General features: G+C 42.0%; 1 protein-coding gene across 3 annotated transcripts; it reads right to left on the minus strand.

Moving 5' to 3' along the window:
- Window positions 1-787: 787 nt before the first annotated feature.
- On the minus strand, window positions 788-20,212 carry cacng8b (calcium channel, voltage-dependent, gamma subunit 8b). Of its 3 annotated transcripts, none has more exons than XM_071470215.1 (6): window positions 19,878-20,212; window positions 10,587-10,887; window positions 9,491-9,715; window positions 5,086-5,169; window positions 3,808-3,948; window positions 788-3,500 (listed from the first exon to the last, which is right to left on the minus strand). In XM_071470215.1, exons 3-6 carry the CDS (start codon window positions 9,711-9,713, stop codon window positions 2,704-2,706), a joined length of 1,245 nt encoding a protein of 414 aa, XP_071326316.1. In that variant the 5' UTR covers window positions 9,714-9,715; window positions 10,587-10,887; window positions 19,878-20,212; the 3' UTR covers window positions 788-2,703. The 3 variants fall into 3 exon arrangements, with proteins under 3 accessions (XP_071326316.1, XP_071326314.1, XP_071326315.1); XM_071470213.1 differs by having other exon boundaries at window positions 10,587-10,890; window positions 19,878-20,210; XM_071470214.1 differs by lacking the exon at window positions 19,878-20,212 and adding an exon at window positions 18,851-19,857 and having other exon boundaries at window positions 10,587-10,890.
- Between the last annotated feature and the right edge of the window lie 427 nt (window positions 20,213-20,639).

The raw sequence follows: 20,639 nt of genomic DNA on the forward strand, positions 1-20,639 counted from the left end.
TAAAGTCGACTTCACTTTGTTCGTCTGACATTAAAATCCTGTGTTTTTTTGTTAATAAGTATCTAATAAATCCAATAATATAATAATATACAGGGGCCATTTTTCAGAATACCTTTACTTTCAATACTTAACCTGCATTATGTTGTTACTACTTTTGTACTTTCACTTAAAGATCCCCTCCAGACATGTTTTATGACATAAATATACTCCTCTTTGAATAATAACTTGTCGAATTTTATCTGCTGAACAAGATGTCTCCTACTTAACTTTGTAAGGTCCATCCTCTATAGATGCACTGGAGAATTTCATCATCACACTTGTGTGAGTTGCCTATTTGTCCTCCAAACTAGTTGTGATGCCACAAAATCATCTTGTGTGCATGTGTACATGGTAAACTGAGATTGAGCACAGTGAAAGATTTCCCCCTCAGTAGATGACTGTGAAAACAGCCTTCTCATGTCAAACTCTGACCAAACATCATCCTGCACAGTGAAGCTCAAACATCCAAGTGAAGGAGGAATAAGCAAAATACATTTTTGAGTGAAGGGAAACTTTGGTTTAAATTTTTCAATGCAGAAAATAGATGAAGGCTTTACTGGATATATTTAAAGGGTGGCATTACCAAATTAACTTGGTAAAGGGTCGGAATACTTCTTCCACAGCTGTTGTAGCCTGTCAGCAGATAATCCTGAGGGATATTCAAAACACAGCTATACTATGTGCCCAGGCTGTACCTCATAAGAGACCCCAGCCTCTTTCTCAACAAAAAAGAAACAAAAGACAGCAGTCTGTGAATATGTCTGTTATTGTTTTTTTTTTTTATAAACTTCGTGCAATACAGTGTTTAAGTTTATCACACATTTAGATAAACCATAATCATTTGTCTAGATATATCTATTCTCAACTACATACTATTCATATTGCCCACATAAATGCTATCTGTGTGCAGTTTTATCACATTTTTCTTTTTCTGAAATGAAATCAAAGAAATGAAAACGTATAGAATCTGGAAGCGTCTGGTTGTTGTTTTTTGTTTTTGTCACGTAGCAGGTGTGTTCATGGTTTCAACCCGGATCTGTATCCACCCGGGACAGTTTAGAAGAGAGAGTTGGGAAAGGGGGTGAGGGGTGAGGGGTGGGGTGGGGGGTTTACATGTCTTTACATTCTCATCAACATAAACAGAACAGGTCAGAGTTCAGACTCAGGAGTCAGCAGTCACAAGGGAAGCACAGTGAAAAGAATCTTTGGGGAGGTTAAGGGGTCTGTGTGGTGAATCTGTTATTGGTCATGTGACAATGTATGGGAGACACTGATCATGTGACCAAATATGGACAGGGGAGCGGCCAAGAGTGGCGCCGTACAGGTGGGCGGATGAAACTACCCAACCAGAGTCCAGGGAGGGCACCGGGAACGAAACACTCGAGCCAACCCTGCCCTGCCCAGAATGCATACCCAGTCTGAACAGTGGTCCCGAAAACATATCTATAGACTTTACAAATATATGTATGCGTAAATTACAATGTACAGGTATCTTTTCAAAAGTTTTTCTCTATAGTGTTTTTTTAAACCCTTTCCACCCACATACATATATTGTATTTTTTGCCACTGAAAATGATGAGTTGCATGTGTCACTTTGGGACTCTTGATAGAAAAAAATCGTTTTTTTGTTTTTCTGCTCAGGCAGCAATCTTTACCTGATTCTGTACAGATGTATTATTCTATGTCTCTTTTTTCTGCTTCCTCCAGCCAGAGGTTTCTGTTAATGCCCAAGAACAAACATCTTCAACACGACTATAGCTACAAGTACTACTGTTAACACTGATTAGAATGGAAATAAGACTAACATAGGCCCATAGAAAACTCAGACTCGTAATAACAATGAAGTTGGTCAGTTGTCGCAGTCACTCACATTATTGTTGCATTTCTTTCTGTATCAATATTGGAAGACAATTTACAGTATTCACATCTGACTTCATGTTATAAATGAAAATCATATAATATGGGGGTTAAAAAAAAATACAGGCTCTCATTCTCCCACATATTGTGCACACTCATGCTTGACACAGTAACACACAGCTCACTGACAGTCCCAGTGGCTGTGCATGGAAGAAGTTCACAGTAAAAGTTGTCAAGATTTAAAATTAAAGTGAAAAAAAAACAAAAAACCAAACAAACAAAAAAACCCCAAAAAAAAACAACAAGAAAAAAAGCACGAAAATTAAGATTTCATTCCAAACTATAGTGTTTGCAAATACAGCTAGCCTGTAATAACTCTAAGAATAATCACAACAACAATTTTACATTAATAATGATCTGGTTAAATTAGCAGTAATATTGCACAAAAAAAATATGTGAAACATTTTCATAATAGCCCAAGGTTAATTGCGTTTGATCATTAACAAAATAAATCATTTCTAGCACATTAAAATATCAAAATAGTTTTATTGTGAAAGTTCATTGTTGTTGTTATTATCACTCTGTTATTACTCTTCTTCTTTTTGTTCTCAGTGAGATTGAGTAGACTAGATAACAGTGAACATGGAGGGAGAGATATACCGTTTCGGTGGTCTGTCTGTCTGTCTGTCCTCCTATCTATTTCCTGTTGAGCCACGCAAACACAGAGCTCCTCTCTATCTGTCCTCTTTCACTACTACCCATCCTCCCTCTCTCCCTTACTCCTCGCCTCCCCCTATCATACTCTCTCTACACAGGCGTTGTCTTCCTATTGAGGGTGTTAGAGTTACTCTCCCTGTCTCCCTTCAGCCTGTCCAGAGTCCCCATCCCTCGCTCCCTGTCTACTGTTGATGAGGTGAAGGGCGGAGGGCCGGAGCCCACAGAGTTGGGCATCGGTGCATTTGAGTTGGAAGAATTTGAAGGATTGTGGGACTTAAGCGAGGGAAGTGTGCCGCTCATCATCACTCCCCCTCCACCCCCATCCTTTGGGAAGCAGTTGTGGAGCTGGTAGAGCGTGGCCCTGTCCACCGTTCCATACATGGGCGGTAAACCCCCCAGTTTGGGGTCGCGGGATAACGTGTAGAGGGAGATGTCGCCTCCAGCCAGGGCCGTGTGGGAGCGAGAGTGGGGGTTAGGTAAAGTGGACACTGAGATGGGGCCCTGGGAAAGCAGCGCAGATGGAGGCAGGCCAAAGTTCTTGCCCCCACCTCCCCCTACAGGAGAGGGGTCTCGGGAGCGGGACGGATCAGTGGAACGGGATGAGGAGCGGGACCGGCGGCGGAAGCGATAGCTGGGCAGGCGGAGCATGGCGTGTGTGGTGCTCTTGAAAATGTCGGTGCGCGAGCGGCAGCGCAGCTCCTTGTTCTTTTCAATGTAGATGTTGACGGCCAGGACACCAACCATCTCGGCCATGATGAAGGACAGTCCTCCAAAGTAAAAGGACCAACCGTAGGAGTACTGCCACTTCTTATCCTCGTCCTTCTTCGGAGAGATGTCCCCCAGTGCAGCGGAGATGTACACGATCACACCAATTATGTTACTCAGACCTGAGAGAGCAGAGAAATAATGGTATTTACAAAGGAGCTGAATAGATTCAGAAAGACCAGTTTACAGTACTAATAAACATTTGTTTGACATAATGATTTGTGACATTCTCAGTAAAGACACGATGGGTACAGGATGGCGAATGTAAAAACCTCTATTAAACTGACAGAACAGTCTAAACATAACTCGACACTCCAAAACAAAGCATAAAAACTGTTATGGCACGTGATATTCTCCAGACCACCACTCCCACATGCAGACAGACCTGCACACAAACAAGCACATGTATTTATACACAGATGCACATACCTGCAGCCACAAAGAGGATTCCTGCCCCCAGGATGATGTTCCTTTTGCTCTTATAGAAACGACTAGCAGCAATGCAAACCCCTCCCATCAGCAGCAGGATGGCACTGAGGATCGGGAAGATGTTGGAAGCCCTGACTACCCCTAAACAGAGGACAGAATAATGGTAAACAGCAAAAACTAGATATGAGAATAAATGTGTGTAAAATGTCATGGGTCTTCTGTGATATTCTGAATTGTCTTAAGTTATGATTCTCAAGATTTTCAATGATTCTTGGAAGTAACACAGTGCTATTGTTTCTCTAACCTTCTTACCTCACTCACCCTATCAGAGCTGTACTGACTAATACAACTAATTCCTACTGCTGCTAGTTCACACCAAAAGGGTGGCACAATAGGGTGGCTTTTATCATGAGGCAGGAAATACATTCATCAAAAAATGCACTAAAAACTCAACAACTCCTATTACCTCTGCTGTTGTGTAGAAACCACTGTGGTCGCAGCAGTAAATAGACTTCTCAATTAAAATTTGTTTGGCTACGCTTTAAAAAAAGATTCGCCAATTGCTTCTCTGTTGTATTTTTGACAACATAGCTGCTCAAGGAATGTTAAATACACAGCAGTCACAAAACTACTCACTAATACAATTTAACCCAGGCTGTGACGCTGGGCAAAGAGGCACGGAGGCTGAATAATAGCCACAAAGAAAATAAAAACTGTTAAAGCCGCTCCATTAAAAATATACACATAATACTTTGTGAGGAAATTAATTACTCAGTTCTAGGCACATGATTGAATCAAACCCTTCCCTTGTGGCCTTCAGTGCTTTCAGGAAGTCTGCCAACCATGCACACACATGCACAAGTGAACACACACACACACACACACACACACACAAACACACATTAACACTCCTCTCTCATCTAGGACAACTAGGCCATGGGATAGAAAATGCCACCTAAATGCCAGCAAAATGTCTCTGCAACATTGTAAACAGAACACAAGCTTTTCCTTATGTATGCACGGGCACATGTGTAGCATATCATGGAGCAGAACGATACCACTGCAGGGCACTGAGTATGAACTAGGGCACCCCATCTCCCATCACTTTCTGTGCACACTCTTGCTGAGATTAACGTCTGAGGAATGAGCAATAAAAACACCAAGCTTAACAGGTTATGGAGAGCAGGTTTAGGCTTATTTCTTTTTCATTTCTCTGCTTCTTAGCAAAGCCTCCCTCTCCCTCATCATCCACGCCTTGTAATGCAGCTATCGACTTACGTAGGACGTACTCTGCCCCATCATGGTCAAAGTCTGCATCTTCTGGGAAGTGGTTGATCTGAGAACACACTCCTCTCTTCACTCCTGGGATATAAGAAGAAAAACAGCGGTGACCAGACACAACAAAAGACAAGAACTCATAACTGCAACCTTAAGAAAAGAGAACAGAAAATATCCTCCTGAGACATAAACTGATTGACACCTGAACACAGTCATATGTGTGCTAGAAAATCCCTTTTTTCACTCCAAGCATACAGTATGTGCCTGCTGATAAACTTCAACATACTGATAAAGAACATCACACAAGTTAATGGTTCTTCTAGGAAATGGAAGTTAGTAACAGCACATACACACATGTAAATACAAGTATGCAGACACACAGGCAGACAGATAAGTACCCGCTGGGGTCTTGCATGTAGACAGACAGACGAACGGAGGGATGCACGCACGATGATGACAGCACACCACTGTTGCTGATGGATGGATTGTGAGAAAGATGGAGTGATGGAATGAAGAGACACAGACGGAGGGAGAAACGGACAGATGTGGGATGAGCTGGTCTCTTTCTCACAGCTCTTATATTTCCACAGGTTGGTCTGTAAAGAAACAGATGGAGGTACAAAGGGGTGGGACATCAGTGTTACCAGCCTTAGACACAGGCTCAACAGACTTCAGACTGTTTTCAGGTGAAACATGCTCTCATGCTAATGCAGCTTCAAGGTATTTTTTTGAAACGGTAACACATTGCAGTAAGTTAACCACAGGACCCCAGTGGTAGAAGACGTATTTCAGATCCTCATATCTTTCACTAAAAGTACTAATGCAACTATGTGAAAATACTCTTGCAGGTGAAAGTTCTGAATTCAAAACTACTCAAATGAATGTGCAGATGCATTATCGGCTGAATATACTTAAAATATCAAAGTAAAAGTATTAGTTCTGCAGAAAATGTTTTTATAGTATTTGTTTCTGCAGGGACCAGTAATAAATCCCATTTTCTGGCCCTGGTGACTGATATCGTTAGATGTTGTTAATAAGATGCATCAATGCATAAAGTGTATTTTACGGATGACTGGTCAGGGTGGAACAATTTTAACTACTTTGTACAGTCAGGTAATATAATCTGGTGAGGGTCATGTCCTCTCCAAAGGGTCACAAGATAAATCTGAGGATCTTGTGATGTTTATTGGAGTTGGACAGACAAAAAAACAAAGTTTATGTCTATCCGAATTTAGATTTTTTTTAGAATTTTTTGGGGATATTTTCTAACATTTGAGGTTTTTTTGTGAAATTACAAAAACAGTTACAAAACAATTAAATCAAATCATCCAAGAAGTTTGAAAGGTAAATCACCTGGAAACCACTATATAAAAATGAAAAACAACTAATAACCCCAACGTATAAATACAGTGGAGTAAAAAGTACAATATTTCCCACTGAAATGTAGTGGAGTAGCATAAAATGGAATAAAAAGGAAAGTGTAAGTACCTCAAAATTGTGCTTAAGTACAGTAGATGGGTAAATGTACATAGTTACGTTGCCTCAGTGGAGGACTGGTTCCTTTGAATGACTTGAATGAGAGCTCAAGTGTCACCTCACAAGCTCACGAATTTCTGTGCTATATGAACAAAAATCCTACAAATAAAATAGTCAGTTCAACCCCACCTTCAGTAAACCTGCGGAAGCACTGGAGAGGACGACAGGACACATCTCCATCCACAGCATAATGTGCCACCCACCCGCGGGCATAAATCTTTTAGAGCTAGCATGTCCTGCATTTCCACTCCAGCTACACCTCACTGCATCACTGCACGACTACTGAGCATCTATCTTGGCTGTGCACTCCACAGACATCAAGGATACTTGACCTCTAAGCCATGCCAAGACACTGTCTGCTTTACTGCACCACAATGTGAGAGAAAAGACTGGTAGAGAAAGAAAGAAAACGACGAGGAGGGAAAGAAGAGGAGAAACTGGTGAAAGATGAAATGTAATGTTGGGAGGAGTGAGACAGGGGGATAGCAAGTGGAGAAACTGAAAGAGTGAGGCAATGGAGGGAGTGAGTGGGGGTGCACTGCAGAAGAGCTGCAAGGGCTAGAGCTTATCTCTAATTGGCTGCTTTGCTATCAGGAAGCTTAGAGATGAGGACAAATTAGCTTTGTACAATGACCAAGCGCAGGATGGGCCGGGGATGCTGTATAAGGAGAGCCAAGAGGTTTTCCTGGAGACAGAAGAGCCTCTACCTCAGTTTCTATGTAAGCAAAGACACAGATCGCTAACTCACACCACCCCTTTGGCTGTAGCTGCTTCACTCCGGCCTAGCCTTTACTGTTGAATGTCAGCCAGTCAGTCTAATGTATAATGAATTAGCAGCTTGTGTTGCAGTGACAAACTGAAGACGGATAGATGGCTACTGCCAGGTTCTGTGTCTTCTGCCACTTGGAAGGGGAAGCTGATGGGTGAACGTGGGCCTTTACTTTCAGCACTTTAATGAAATAACTGCGGCCTGAATCAAAGACAGTGGTTAATGATTATTTTCAGTGAGGGTTATGCTCCAGTATCATGTAATTTTACTGGCATTTTGCAAAACTGTTTTTTTTTTTTGTTTGTTTGTTTGTTTGTTTTGCCACTATGGCACGGTCTAAGAAATACCAAAAGGAATGTGCATATGCTGATACTAATAATGATTACTGATCTTACAGCAGCGCTGCAGCTTTCTAATCAAAGTTTCCTAAAGTCAGCTGAAGGACTGACACTGCTGAACTGCAGTGGTTGTGTTCTGTTTACACGGATCCTGCTTGGCTGAGTGAAAAAAAACACATTCAAATGAAAAGAAGTTGAACTGAGGTACAAGCTTTTTACTGCACTGACTTCAGTTCAGTTGGAGCTGATTAATTAAGTTAGATTCATCACTGTCTCGACCAACTATATTCAAATACTTGTCACAGCAGATGCAGAAAGACAAGCATTTGTAACGATAACAAAATCTAAATCCAGAAATCTTTATATTACACTGTGCTGTAATGGACACCTCTATGATCTGTATACAGTCATTTGATAAGTAAATACATGTCCTGTCTACATAGCAGCAGATAAAAGGTCCAGCTGCTCTCGTCCTCCTCTGAGCAACATTTCAAGTCACACACATCCTAACCCTCACAGCTCAATCTGAGGAAAACTGAAGCAAATACAATCCATTTAGTTGTGTAGTGGGAGGAGCTGTTGGCTTTGGAAGTGTTTTTCACCACTTTGAATTCCCATTTCAAAAACTTCTTGATATACTCAGTGTTACTTATCACAGAAACTTTAAGGCAGTAAACAACCATTTTCCACACAAAGATGTAGAGGAGTAATGGCATCCTGCACAGAAAAGAAAGTCACGCCTTCTCTGTATGTGTATGTATCCGGTCTGGTAGTATGTGCATGTTAGTTCATGTGCATGATCCTGACAAAGAAAGAGATAAGGCCAGAGTCTTTACCGGTTCCATCAGTGTCATTCGTGAGACCAGTCTCAGCAGATAAGTCCTATCTTTCCCAGTCTCACTGTGGAGCCAGTACTGGTCTGGAGAATCCTAGGAGCTGCTAAAGAGCTTCAGCTTGACTCAAAACTGGCTTTTATTCTCCTTGATGTGTAAGTTACTTGATGGCTACATAATGTCACATGTCTGTTATCATCAGTGACCGGCATCATAACATTAGCGAACTTCGTGTCACCGATTTTATGAATGTGTTTATCGCTAGCTGGATTACTGCCATCATTGCTGTGGAGCATATCACAGAAATGCTAGCTCAATGAATGAAAAATTTGATTTTAGATGCAGATTGTGTTATCAGTTTCCTCAACAGCATAATCTTAAATTTCTGTCAGCCATTAGCATTTGCATGTAACAAACTTTTATGCCTTGTGATTGGATATTTCTCACTGACTGCACTCTTGGAGTTGTGATTGACTTCTCATCGTATGTTTTTGTATACAATTGCTTGTCCTTTGGACTTTGTCGGATATTCCGGGGGAGTTTCACGCCCATCCAAGACATGGATATGCTCCAACTGTAAGTCGTGTAAGTGCCCTCCCACTCCACAACTCTTTTCTCTTTTACCTGAAATAAGATGAATAAGATTTGAAAGAACATCCAATATCCAGTTCGCTCTTCTTTAGTTCTCCTGTCTAACTTCAGTCTCTGTCCTTAAGGCAAGAAGATCTAGTCTGGCTACATTTGGATCTACATTAAGTGCTAAATGCCTAGAATGTAACTAGAGCTGCACTGTCCTATGCCAGACTTCACTACACCCTCTAAACTGAAATTAGAAGCATCAACCAATGACAAACTTGTTCCACTCTGCATCCCCATCAGTCCAAATCCCCGTAACAGACCCAAAATATCTCCCACAGCTTCTTCTCTACCTTCCAGGCAGCATATCCTCCACAGTCCAGAGTGGGTGAGGGCCCCAGGGTCCTTCTTGTCCTTGTTGTGGGGGTCATCCTGGGTGATGTTGGCTGTGCTGTTGCAGATGAGGGCACGGGAGTACAGCCAGTAGTCCGTCCCTATTGCCACCGTCATCAGGCCGAAGGCAGCGAATGCCCCCACGGTGGTGAGAAGGATCTGGATCCCCTTCTCACACACCATGCCTTCAGAGAGAAAAGATAGAAGCAGGGAGGAAGGAAAGGAAGGAGAAGAGGAAAAGGGTGAATGTTTGGGAATACAGAGGAGAGAGAGAGAGAATAAACAGGTTTTTATTGTGGAAAAAGGGAACGAGAAAGAATGTGATAACTGAGCAGGAGCGTGTTTGCAATCATAAACAAAGTGCAGTTTATTAAAGAAAGACAGCTAACATATTGGTGAGATGATGAAGGGCAGGAAGAGGTGAGGGGCACTTGAGGGAGGGAGGTGAGGAAAAAAGACGAGAGCCAGGAGAAGGCTGGATGTGGGAGGTGCATAAGTGGGTCTGTGATGTGTCCTTGGAGGAGAGTTGGATGACTCTGCTGACTCCGCTTAACAAGACAGAATTGATGTGAAACACAACAGATCACACCCTCCCAATCTCAGTCTATTCCATATTCATGACCCTGACACCGCTCTCCCCCTCAGAATCAGAAGGGCTGGAGATGAATAGACAAACACACACATACATGCACACATACATACAAACAAACACACACACACGTACATATACACACAAAAGCTCTAACATGTGATCAACATGAGATCAACTGGTATCTGTTAAAGTCTTTATTAGGAAGGCAATGTGGTTGTAGCTTTTAGATACAGACATGAATGTACACTCTCACACATACGATTCACTTACAGCTCGTCACATTGACCCGTGCATGTCTGATTTGCTATAAATTTACAGCGGTCTATAATTGCTACCATAGATATTTTCTTCTACGTTAAACATCAAAAGTTTCTCTTTCACATGGAATAAATTGAGACTGTCAGAGTTTTTAACAGGGTAAAGCAACATCTGAAAGTGCAAAGTGTGACAAAGTGAGACTTTACCTGACGGCGAGTTTCTATCCTTCGACTCAATTTTGAAATCTTTCTTTTCCTCGTCAGTGAAGAACGTGCTGTCCCCTCAATCCGGACAGCATCCATCGACTGTTCTCACCCGCTCCCCTCTCTCCTTCTTGCACTTGTTCTCTCTCTTTTGCCTCTTTCTCTTTTTTCTCTCTCCCTCTCTTCTTCTTTCTCACTGGAAAGGTGGTGTTGTTGGAGGTTGTGGCTTGAACGGTTATTCCGCTCTCCGTCCGTCTGCTGTTAGCAGGAGGCTTGACCCAGAGAACCCATGCTCACTGCTCTGCTGCTGCACATAAAATAAAGCAAAAGACAGGGATATATTGCATTTTATTAGTTTATTTACAGAAGTATTATCAGATATGTTCAGTACCTTGAGACTAAACCATTTAAGTAGTATAATCTTAAGTGTAATCATTTTATTAGGGCTGCAGCTAACCTTACCCTTTACTTGCGGTATTGTAATTTTTTATGTCTAAACGCAGGCTTTTGGCCTTTGTTTTTACTGCCCTGTGTTCACACACAGAAGAGAGAGTGACCTCCTCTCAGTGAGCCATCCTGAATAAAGGTTGAAGGAAGTAATTTTCACAATTAATCAACAGTTTGGTCTCAGAAAATGTCAGAAAATAGTGAATACTGCCTTTCACACTTCTCTGACACCCAAGATGATATATAAAAATTTCTCACTTTGTCCAACCAAAAGTCCATAACCTGAAGATATTCAATTAACTGTCCCATAAGAGGAAATACAGCAGCAAACCCTCATAACTGAGATGCTGGAACAGAGATATTTCTTTGGCATTTTTAGTTGCCAGTGACATGGCTCTGGGGATGACAATGTCGGACTCAGATAACTTAACAACTATTAGACAGATTGCCATGAAATTTGGTGCACACATTCATGTTCTCCTCGGGAGGAGTTGTAGGCTAATCACTTGTGATCTCCTGTGGCTTTTTCTTTAGCACCATCAAAAGGTCAAAAATTACAATCTGCCGAATACTTGATTTACAGCCAGTACTTGGGAAAACAATCATAACGTTCTCATCAGCTCCCGCTACATAATGCGTTTGGTAGCAATTAAAAAATGTTAACATGCTAACACACTAAACTAAGGTTGTGAACATGTTGCCTGCTTCAAATCATTGTGTTAGCATTATCACTGTGAGCATGTTAGCATGCTGATATTAGCATTTAATTTAAATTATTTAATTTAAAAATGACTTCAATGATGTAGGCTACCATGAAAACAGATGCAGATTAATGTTCTTTCTTATCAGTTCAATGAGTTATCCTTTTGTACATTCAATACTACAGACACTTTATTTATTTGTTACTGTGCTAAAACAGATAGTGATTATAGTTGTGACAGTGTTACAGGCTAAAGACTGAATGACTCTAGAGCGAGTTGTACTGCATCTAGTCTGAATAAGAGGAGCAAGAGGGGGAGGCAGAGAGGACCAACCCGACATTGTTACCATAGCAACATCGAATTCCAAAGTCTGGATCAGCATAGAGCGAGGGGGGAAAAGGAGAGGGGCAGGAGAGATAGAGGGAGACAGAAACAGAGAGAGCAAAGCAGAGGGAGGACAGAGAAGAGAGAACAGAGATGGGAGAGAAAGAGGCAGAAATGAGGGGCAATATTTCAAGTCACTCCGAAACCCCAGACAGACAGACCGGTGCGCTAATGCTCTATCAATAGATTTGTGTGTGACCACTGCGACACAGATGCTCCCATACACACACACATACACGTGCATTTATAAATACACATGAACAGGGTCTCAGTGTCTTTTCTTATAAATGAAAAAAAATGTGCAGATGAAGCAACACCCATTATTCAGCAAACATTATTTAGCAGACATAATGCAGTGCAGTCAAGTCTGTTAATATTTTATGATGCAATATGGCACCGTGATCAAAATAGGTTACATCCTGTTTGCATTGTGAGACCCAAAACAGAGCTGCCTCAGAGACAGAAGGAGAGATGGAAGGAGAGACGGTGTGTTGTGTGTGTGTGTGTATGTGTGTTTGTTTTATGTGTGTGTGTGTGTCTGTGCGTGCGTGTGTGTGTGTGCACATTTCCTCTCCAGTGCATCTGAGGATGGGTCTAGTCCAATCTTATTGAATCCCAGTAATGTTCCCCTCAGCTCCCCTCAGTTAGACAGTTAGCCTCGTATCTCTGCGTTCAGGCTCCTTATTATGTAAACTGTCAAATGACACCACCACAGTGCAGCTTATTTATACATTGTGGGTTCATATGTGCAAGCAAACAAGTGAATGTGATTATGCATGTGTGTTTTTGTGCGTGTGTGTGTATATATTTGTGTGTGTTGTATGACCTTCCAACCCTATCAACATACTGCCTCTCCCTGAGGAAAATACTTGTCCAGAAGGGGATTACACTATCTCCAAGGCCTAAAAATGCAGTATCTAGTGTGTGTGTGTGTGTGTGTGCGTGCGTGCATGTTAGCATGCCTGTGTGTGTGTGTGTGTGTGTGTGTGTGTGCGCGTGTGTCTGTGTGCGCATACGTGTGTCCGTGTGCGTGTGTGTGTATATGCATGTGTGTGGTCTCTGACTCCAGTATTTAATGAATGACCTTAAGAGTAACCTACTAAGTTATTCCCCGTAGCAAAAACTCCCCTGTGTAGGGGATCATAATTGTCATTTAATTATCTGTAATTTCTATTTTCCACCAATAATTAAAAAAGAGGGAATGAGGGGGAATGGGACCAAGAGAGCGTGAAAGAACAAGAGGGCAAGAAAAAAGACAGAAAGTGTGAGAGTTTAATAAATTGGTTAGACTAAGGGACTGTATGAAAATTATTAGTGGGATTGAGTAATGGGGGTGGCTGACGGTAGGGTAGTCTGTTTTTTTTGGGAATGCAGGACAGGGTTTTATATTTTGCATACATTACTGACTTTACAGGTTTACACCTGTTTACAGGTCTTGTTTTATTGAGTTGTATTAGGCCTTTTTGGCTCCAGAGGGAGATGTTAAATCTGATATATTATCTCACGTGATGTCACATTTATTTTTACAATTATTCATTTGGCAGAAGGTTTTATCCAAAGTGACTTCCAAGTGAGGGACAACACTAAAGCTTCAGTGCAGTGGGAAACCTGGTTTAAGTACCAAATACTACACATATTCAATAAGTGCAAGGAGATCAGGTAAAGAAGTACATAGTAAGTGCTAGTTAGGCATGTTTGGGTGTTGGAGGTGTTAGGAGAGGAGGTTATCGCAGAAGAGATGAGTGTTCAAGAGATTCTGGTCTGACAGCTTGGTGCATTATCGGAGATGCCACCTTACTGGTTCGGGGAACCAGTAAGGAGAATAATCTGGACTGCGATTGCTGCAGTTGGGTAAGTTGGTTGGGTCCTATGACCACAAGTTTGCAAAGAATCTGTGGGTGTGGAGTTAGAGAGACGTGAGTTACCAAACCTCTGGCCCACTCCTCATCTCTGCATGAGGCCAGCAGCTCAAGGCTACATTAGCTATTACTAGCATAAACCAGCCCAATTACTAACAGAACAGTTGGCATTAGGGTTGCATTATGGGTAATGTAAGCACTAGGTTTTAACAACAAAGAAGAATGTGTAGAATAAAAAATACATTACCTCTTTTTGTACACCATCAATTTTCTTTATTTTTTTAACTGTTCTTTGGGAGTCCAACAATGTTATAAGAATGCAATGCTAATTGTGCAGAGCTCTCCCTTAACAACCCTGGGAAGGGCCTTGCTTTTTTTTTTTTTTTTTTTCACCAAAGGTTAAGATTTCTTCACCACCCCCAGTAATTTTCAAATAGTCCCTAATAACAATAGATTTTGCGTGGTGGTGAGACATTCTGGGTAATTTCAGATTTAGAGCATAGCTGGATTAAAAATATAAGTAGGCTACATGTTTCCTTTTCCCATAATGCCAAGCTTCCAAGAGAGAACTTACCCTTACGGTGTTGCTTTCATAGTATGTTTGCAACACTCAGAGGACTCTGGGCCAATTAGCTGCAGCAGGATGTACTGCAGTAACAAAGGCCAAGAGCATAGCTTTGGGAGCTAGCTGCTGCAGGAACCATTACAGGACCAGGCTCTCACCTGTCAGAAAACTTCGGTTGTAATCAGATCTACCTGCGTGACTCATCCCCAGCATGACAGGAAACCTTGCTTGTATAAAACATAAGCAAACCCATTGAGTTGTGGCTCCAATAATACAGTCATAAATCACACAGGAGATTTGAATTTTGTAGCAGCTGCTCCATTAGCTATTCATTGCATAAATCAACTACCAAACTGCTTGTTGAATAAATGATGACATTTGTAATAAATTTTTCCACACATGTGAAAGGCAATGGTCCTGTGTGGGCATGTGGGAATATTTTCAGTGTAGATTACAACAAAGTCACACCACATTGACTGTTAGATGTCCAGGAGAGGAGATATGTCTCATCTCCAAATGACCAAAATCAGGATTGCAGTTAGTGGAAATGACATAAGCTAATGCTGATTGCTTGACCAAGAGAAAAAAATGCACTAGGCCTACTTATGATGACAGCTCTAAAAATACAAGCAGCGTATTCTATTCCGAGTGCTGATGCCAGCAGTGAACATTAAGAAAACATGCCTAAATATTGAGAGCAGTGACCGAGATGATTTCTCTCCTTAATCATGAGAAAAAGCCACACACCTGAGCTTATTGCTGAGATCCCGCAGCTGGCAGGCACACAAACATTTACATCCCAACACACTCACATGCTGGCTCAAACACACACACAGGTGCACAGAAAAAGATCAACATGCAAACAAACCTTTGGCATGCAAGCGCATATGCAGCCTCAAACCCCCACAACTGTCAAAATGATGACAATAAAATCATAAAATAGGTCATCTTTAAAAGGCACTTCAAAGCAGAGCAGAACTGCCATTAAGCTCATGTGAAGAGTCCAGCAGGATCCTCAGACTGCATGTGACCAAGTCCCTGCCTGTCTGAGCAGAACAGCCTGAGGAGGCAGTGACAGTAACACCTTGGTCTAAGAGGCTCCAAAAATAAAGTGCCTCTGGATGACCTGATGCTCATGAACTCATGAACATATGCTTAAACACATGTGCACGTGCGACCATGCACATGCATAAAAACACCCATATTCACGAGGAATGTACTCTCTGGCAGCAGACCTAACAGACCAAGGCCCCTGAAATACACATTTTTCATACAGAGAAAAATGTGTTGTCACTTTATAGTAAGTGCCGCAGATGAGGAAGAAATTAACATATGGGAAAAAGACAGAAGCTCTTAATAGAGACTGTAGGGCTGACACTAATAATGATTATCATTATTAATTAATAGTTTAATCAACAACATGTCAGAAAAATCACTAAAGGTTGAAAAATATACCCACTGCACGTTCCAACAGTTCAATTAGGACTACAACTGACAATTATTTGCATTAGGCCTATTTCTTGATTAATCAATTAATTGTTTGGTCTAGATTATCAATATATTGTGAAAAATGCCCATTACAGTTTCCTAGGTTGACATCTTGGATATTCAATTTATTATATGAGAGAAAAGCAACAAATCATCTCAAATAAGAAGGTCAATCAAGAGAATATTTACTATTTTTGCTTCAAAGGACTTAATGATTAGTTGATTATCAAAACTGTTGAGTTTTGGAAGTTCATTCTGGACCTTGGAAACAACAGTTTGCCAAATAAAATTTTCATTATTTTATTCTTTCAGGAAATGCGCTTATTTGCTTCCTTGCAGAGAAAAGATGAGAAAATGTCTACCACTCTCGGTTTTTATGCTAAGCTAAATTAACTGCCAGTTGGCTCTGGCTTTGTATTACTTGGCTGGGCTTGGTAACTTCATGGGAGTCCTGTCATCACCAAAAGTGGCTCCAGGGAGTCAATGCAGCCAGCCAAGAAATGTAGTTCTAGCACCTAACTTCATGTAAAACCACAAATTGTTGTTTGTATACTGTTGTCTTTGTATAGATTAAATAAAAAAAAACTAAAACATACTAGTTGCTGAGCTTAAGAAGTGCTCATAAGAAGATTTTTCTTCCTTTGGATAGACCCAGGCTGGCTGTTTCCCCATTTCCAGTCTTTATGCTAAGCTAATCTAAGCTTAACCCAGCTTTGTATTTTCCTTACATGTCTGAGAATGATATCTATATTCTCATAATCATCATAGTCATATTTTAGAAAAGGTCTAGAGTAAATGATAAATAATAAGTGAGCAAAGTCTTTTTTTTGTGTGAAATCACTCCTCAATTTTCTGTCAATAAACTCCTCTTCTCATCACTAACAGACAGGTTTACCGACATGAAATTCATTTATTTAACCATAAGCATAATGTTAAGGTGCGACACAACTACAAGAACCTCCAACTTAGATATGAGCAATCTCAGTCACATTAATCTGTTTGACATAAATCCTGGAAAATGGTAAGAATGTTTATGAAGTTTGGTCTGTTGAACTCCAATATTTTTACACAACTGAGACTCACACACACCTACACCCTGTTGTATTTAGTGATCACAGGTCCCATGTTGTGTATCTCCAGTCCAGTGAGCATGCTTGCCTGTCAGACATGCTAAAGCTGTGTCTGCTTTATGTTTACGCCGCGTGCCTCTGCACACAGACAGGTCGGTGTACAATAGATCACTGACACGATACGGTTCAGTCACAGACTCTTACAGCCACGCTCTCAGAGGCCAACTTGCGCGAAGCCCTTAAAAACACCAAAGCTGGGGGTTAATTGATGCACGGGTCACAGCCATTGAGACAGGAGTCAATTAGAAATCTGTGGATCAGAGCCTCTGCTCACTGGAATTATAAACAATGTAGTGTACTGAATCTGCAAATGCGGCACGCCTGTGTTTAATTTGAATTCAATTAGGTACAACTGCAGGTTCAGACTTTTATCACCAAGTGCAATAAATAAGCAGGAGGTTATTTTCCTGACAATGGTGCAGAGATCATAAGTTATACAGTGATGTGATTGAACAGACCTATTTTGATGATTAGATTTGTTATGGGACCCTGAGATTACCTTGAGGTATCCGGTACCATCAAGAAAATTGCAGCAGCGGCATTGATCTTCTGAACAATAGCTACATGACAGATGTGATGATCATTGCAGATCGGCTCCTTCTCAGAGAAACAGAGAGTGAGGAGAGACCTGACCACCCAGCTAAAAGCAGTATGAAATGAGAGTGAAGCGGTGAGCCAAAAACAAGTGGAAACCTTCGCAAGTTAAATAGATTCTTTCCAATTGTTCTGGACCGCCCGTCCATTAGATGATTATGATTTGGCCAGCACTTAAATACAACTAGAGCCTGTGTGGGCTACGCACCGGTATTGACTGCAATGAGTCACCTTACAGCGTAAACAGCAGATCTGAGAGCAGGCTGAGTTTTGAAAGTATTCCAAAATCCACAGGAAACGACCATCAAAGCCACAGACAAACATCACACACATAGTAAGAGTGATGTTTAGTACGTGGGAGGCGGAGGGGCTGAGGGGGTGTGACCAACAGATGGCAGGGCCAACCACACCTCAGCGAAAGATTCACAGAGAGGTGAGCAGTCAATGGCAGCACTGTCACTCAAAGAATAAACTTTTTCATCACTGTTTGGAAAACGTTTGATTTGTCGCTGCCCATAATGTAGCTGCACATGTCCTTTAAGGTACAAGAATGTGTAGCATTAACTTTTCATTGATACTGTCATGAAAAGTCTTAATACTTCAGTTGCTGTGCAAACTGTGCGAACACCACATGTTTATGATGCATCTACAGAGTTGCATGGAATGGCAATTAATTGATTGTATAATTACGTTTCTCATTCACAATTATCTGTTTACTAACTGCATTTCATTATAGTGGAATGTGCAAAAATTACTCTTAAGCTGGCAGTCAGCGCCCACACTCTGACACAGCCACTTCACACATTAGTGAGATAATCTAAATATTCAGAGGTTCAACAGTAAACCTGTGACACTGCCCACATCAAGTGAGAGTGGAGAGTGGATCTGCACTGAAACCATTAAGGGGCAGGTGCTCGTGGCCATTTCTGCTGACTGAAAAGGAACGGCTGTTCTCCTGTACTAAAGAGATGCAGCACCTGAATCAAAAGCTCAGCTCAGCGGGGAAATGCTTGTGCTATAGTCACCAAAAACGCAAATGACCACAACGGGATATTTCACATGAGATAATTCATCTCTTAGACAACATTCAGAGTTTTACCTTGTGATGGTCCGCGGCCCCCATGATGACAGGTGTAACTCACTACCTTGTTTTTTTGACAGTGCACAGTAACTCCTGAGTGCTGCAGTGAACACTCCTATAGCATCTCCAGTTCTCGTTTCGGTTCCACCTTCAGCCCAGATGTGATCTGAGCTGTGATGAAAAGTGAATGATTGATGGGGCTGCCAGATGTTTGGCGCCCTTCGCCTCTGGATCGGTCAGAACGCAGGTCGGCCAGTCAGAGGAGACGGTGGGCTGAATCGAAAATGAATCTCATAATGCATCAGATATCATGATGTGGCCCGGGTCCAACGCCAAGCTACGAGGCTGGCCCCGCACTGTGAGGAGTCCGGCAGCAGAGCAGCAGATGCTGTGCAGACCAGTGGTCAGACACATACAGGCGCAGAGCCACGGAGCTGAGAGCATGCAAAGCTCCAGTACAGTGATGCGGACTGCGGCGCATTCATTAACAGAGTAAGCTACACACATCACCCTGCCTGCAGAGGCTGCACGGTGGAAAATGGACGCCTAGCATCAAGCAGCCGGTACAGAGAAAACTCAGTGGACTGGGACAAAAAAAAATCACACATGAAGACGCAGATCCACGTCCACGGGAATAACTCCTGATGGTGGGATAAAGTAGCATTTCAGTACACACAACAGATATTTCAGTCCCAACACCTGCGGTGCGGATGTAAGGAGAGCTTCAAACGAGCTATTATAAGGGTTTCATTTGCATAATAGACGTTGCCGTAGCTAATTATAGGCCCGCGCAAATAGGTGGGAAAATGATGATTCTGTATTTAACCGGAGAGGTGGCACAAGTCTGAGAATGAGCATAATTATTATTATTATTATTTTTTTCCGTAAATTCCGTAGTAGTGGGCTAAGTTGCAGGCAACGTGAAACAAATCAATGTGGCGTGTAAATTTCACCGGATGAACTGTGATCCGTCAGGGCTGCAAAGTGAAAACAACAGTGACACAGTGTAATTAAAATCAGTAAAAGAAGCGTGCGGAGGTCTTACCTGCAGGCTTTTTTTTTTTTTTTTTTTTTTTTTTTCTAATTTCTGAGATTCGCAGCGCGTCGCACTCCCAAAGAGAAGGAGATGGAGGGAAAAAGAAGAGAGAGAGAGAGTGAGAGAGAGAGAGAGAGAGAGAGAGAGGGGGGGGGGGTGGACGGCGGATGGGCTGAATAACGGGTCTATCGAGGCAAAAAATAAAAAATAAAAAAATAAATAAATAAATAAATAGAAGGTGGTGAGTGGGACTGATACAAAATAAGAAGCTCGCAAGGGACTGAAGGTTCAATTCCTGATTCAATTGAAATCAGCCAGTGATGGAAAAGGGTTGAACGTGCATTTAAAAAAAAAAAAAAAAAAAAGAGGCTGATACAAAACACGTCACTGAACACGAATTTGTCTACGGTGGATGTGGCCGCTGCTTGTGTGTAGCCTGCTCGGGGAGAATGCGTCTCCCACCCCCCACCCCCCCACCCTCTCCCCTCCCCTCCCCTCCGGTTGGACGAGCGCTCGCCTGCCTGTCTGCTCCGCTATCTGTTTCTCCCACACTGAGCCCGACGCAAGCAACTTGTCGCATCCCACCGCGAACTCCTCGGTGATGTGAAGGTCCACGGATAATGTCAGAATCGACACGAGATGATTTTCTACTACAGTATGTTGTGCCACAAGATCACGGAGATCAAGGTTTAACCCCCACCCCCCTCACACACACACACACACACACACACACACACACACACACACACACACACACACACACACACACAC

The sequence above is a fragment of the Trachinotus anak genome, unplaced genomic scaffold (genome assembly GCF_046630095.1).
Source record: "Trachinotus anak isolate AG129_WGS33_773 ecotype Australia unplaced genomic scaffold, CSIRO_AGI_Tana_v1 ptg000032l, whole genome shotgun sequence".
In the NCBI taxonomy this organism is placed as follows: Eukaryota; Metazoa; Chordata; class Actinopteri; order Carangiformes; family Carangidae; genus Trachinotus; species Trachinotus anak.

Excerpts from the sequence above, each read along its gene's own strand:
- cacng8b (XM_071470215.1), bottom strand. The coding sequence starts at position 9,713 with ATGGTGTGTGAGAAGGGGATCCAGATCCTTCTCACCACCGTGGGGGCA. Across the intron at positions 5,170-9,490 it reads GAGGATATGCTGCCTGGAAG|GAGTGAAGAGAGGAGTGTGT; the intron begins GTAGAGAAGAAG and ends CTTATATCCCAG. Across the intron at positions 3,949-5,085 it reads TGGGGCAGAGTACGTCCTAC|GGGTAGTCAGGGCTTCCAAC; the intron begins GTAAGTCGATAG and ends TCCTCTGTTTAG.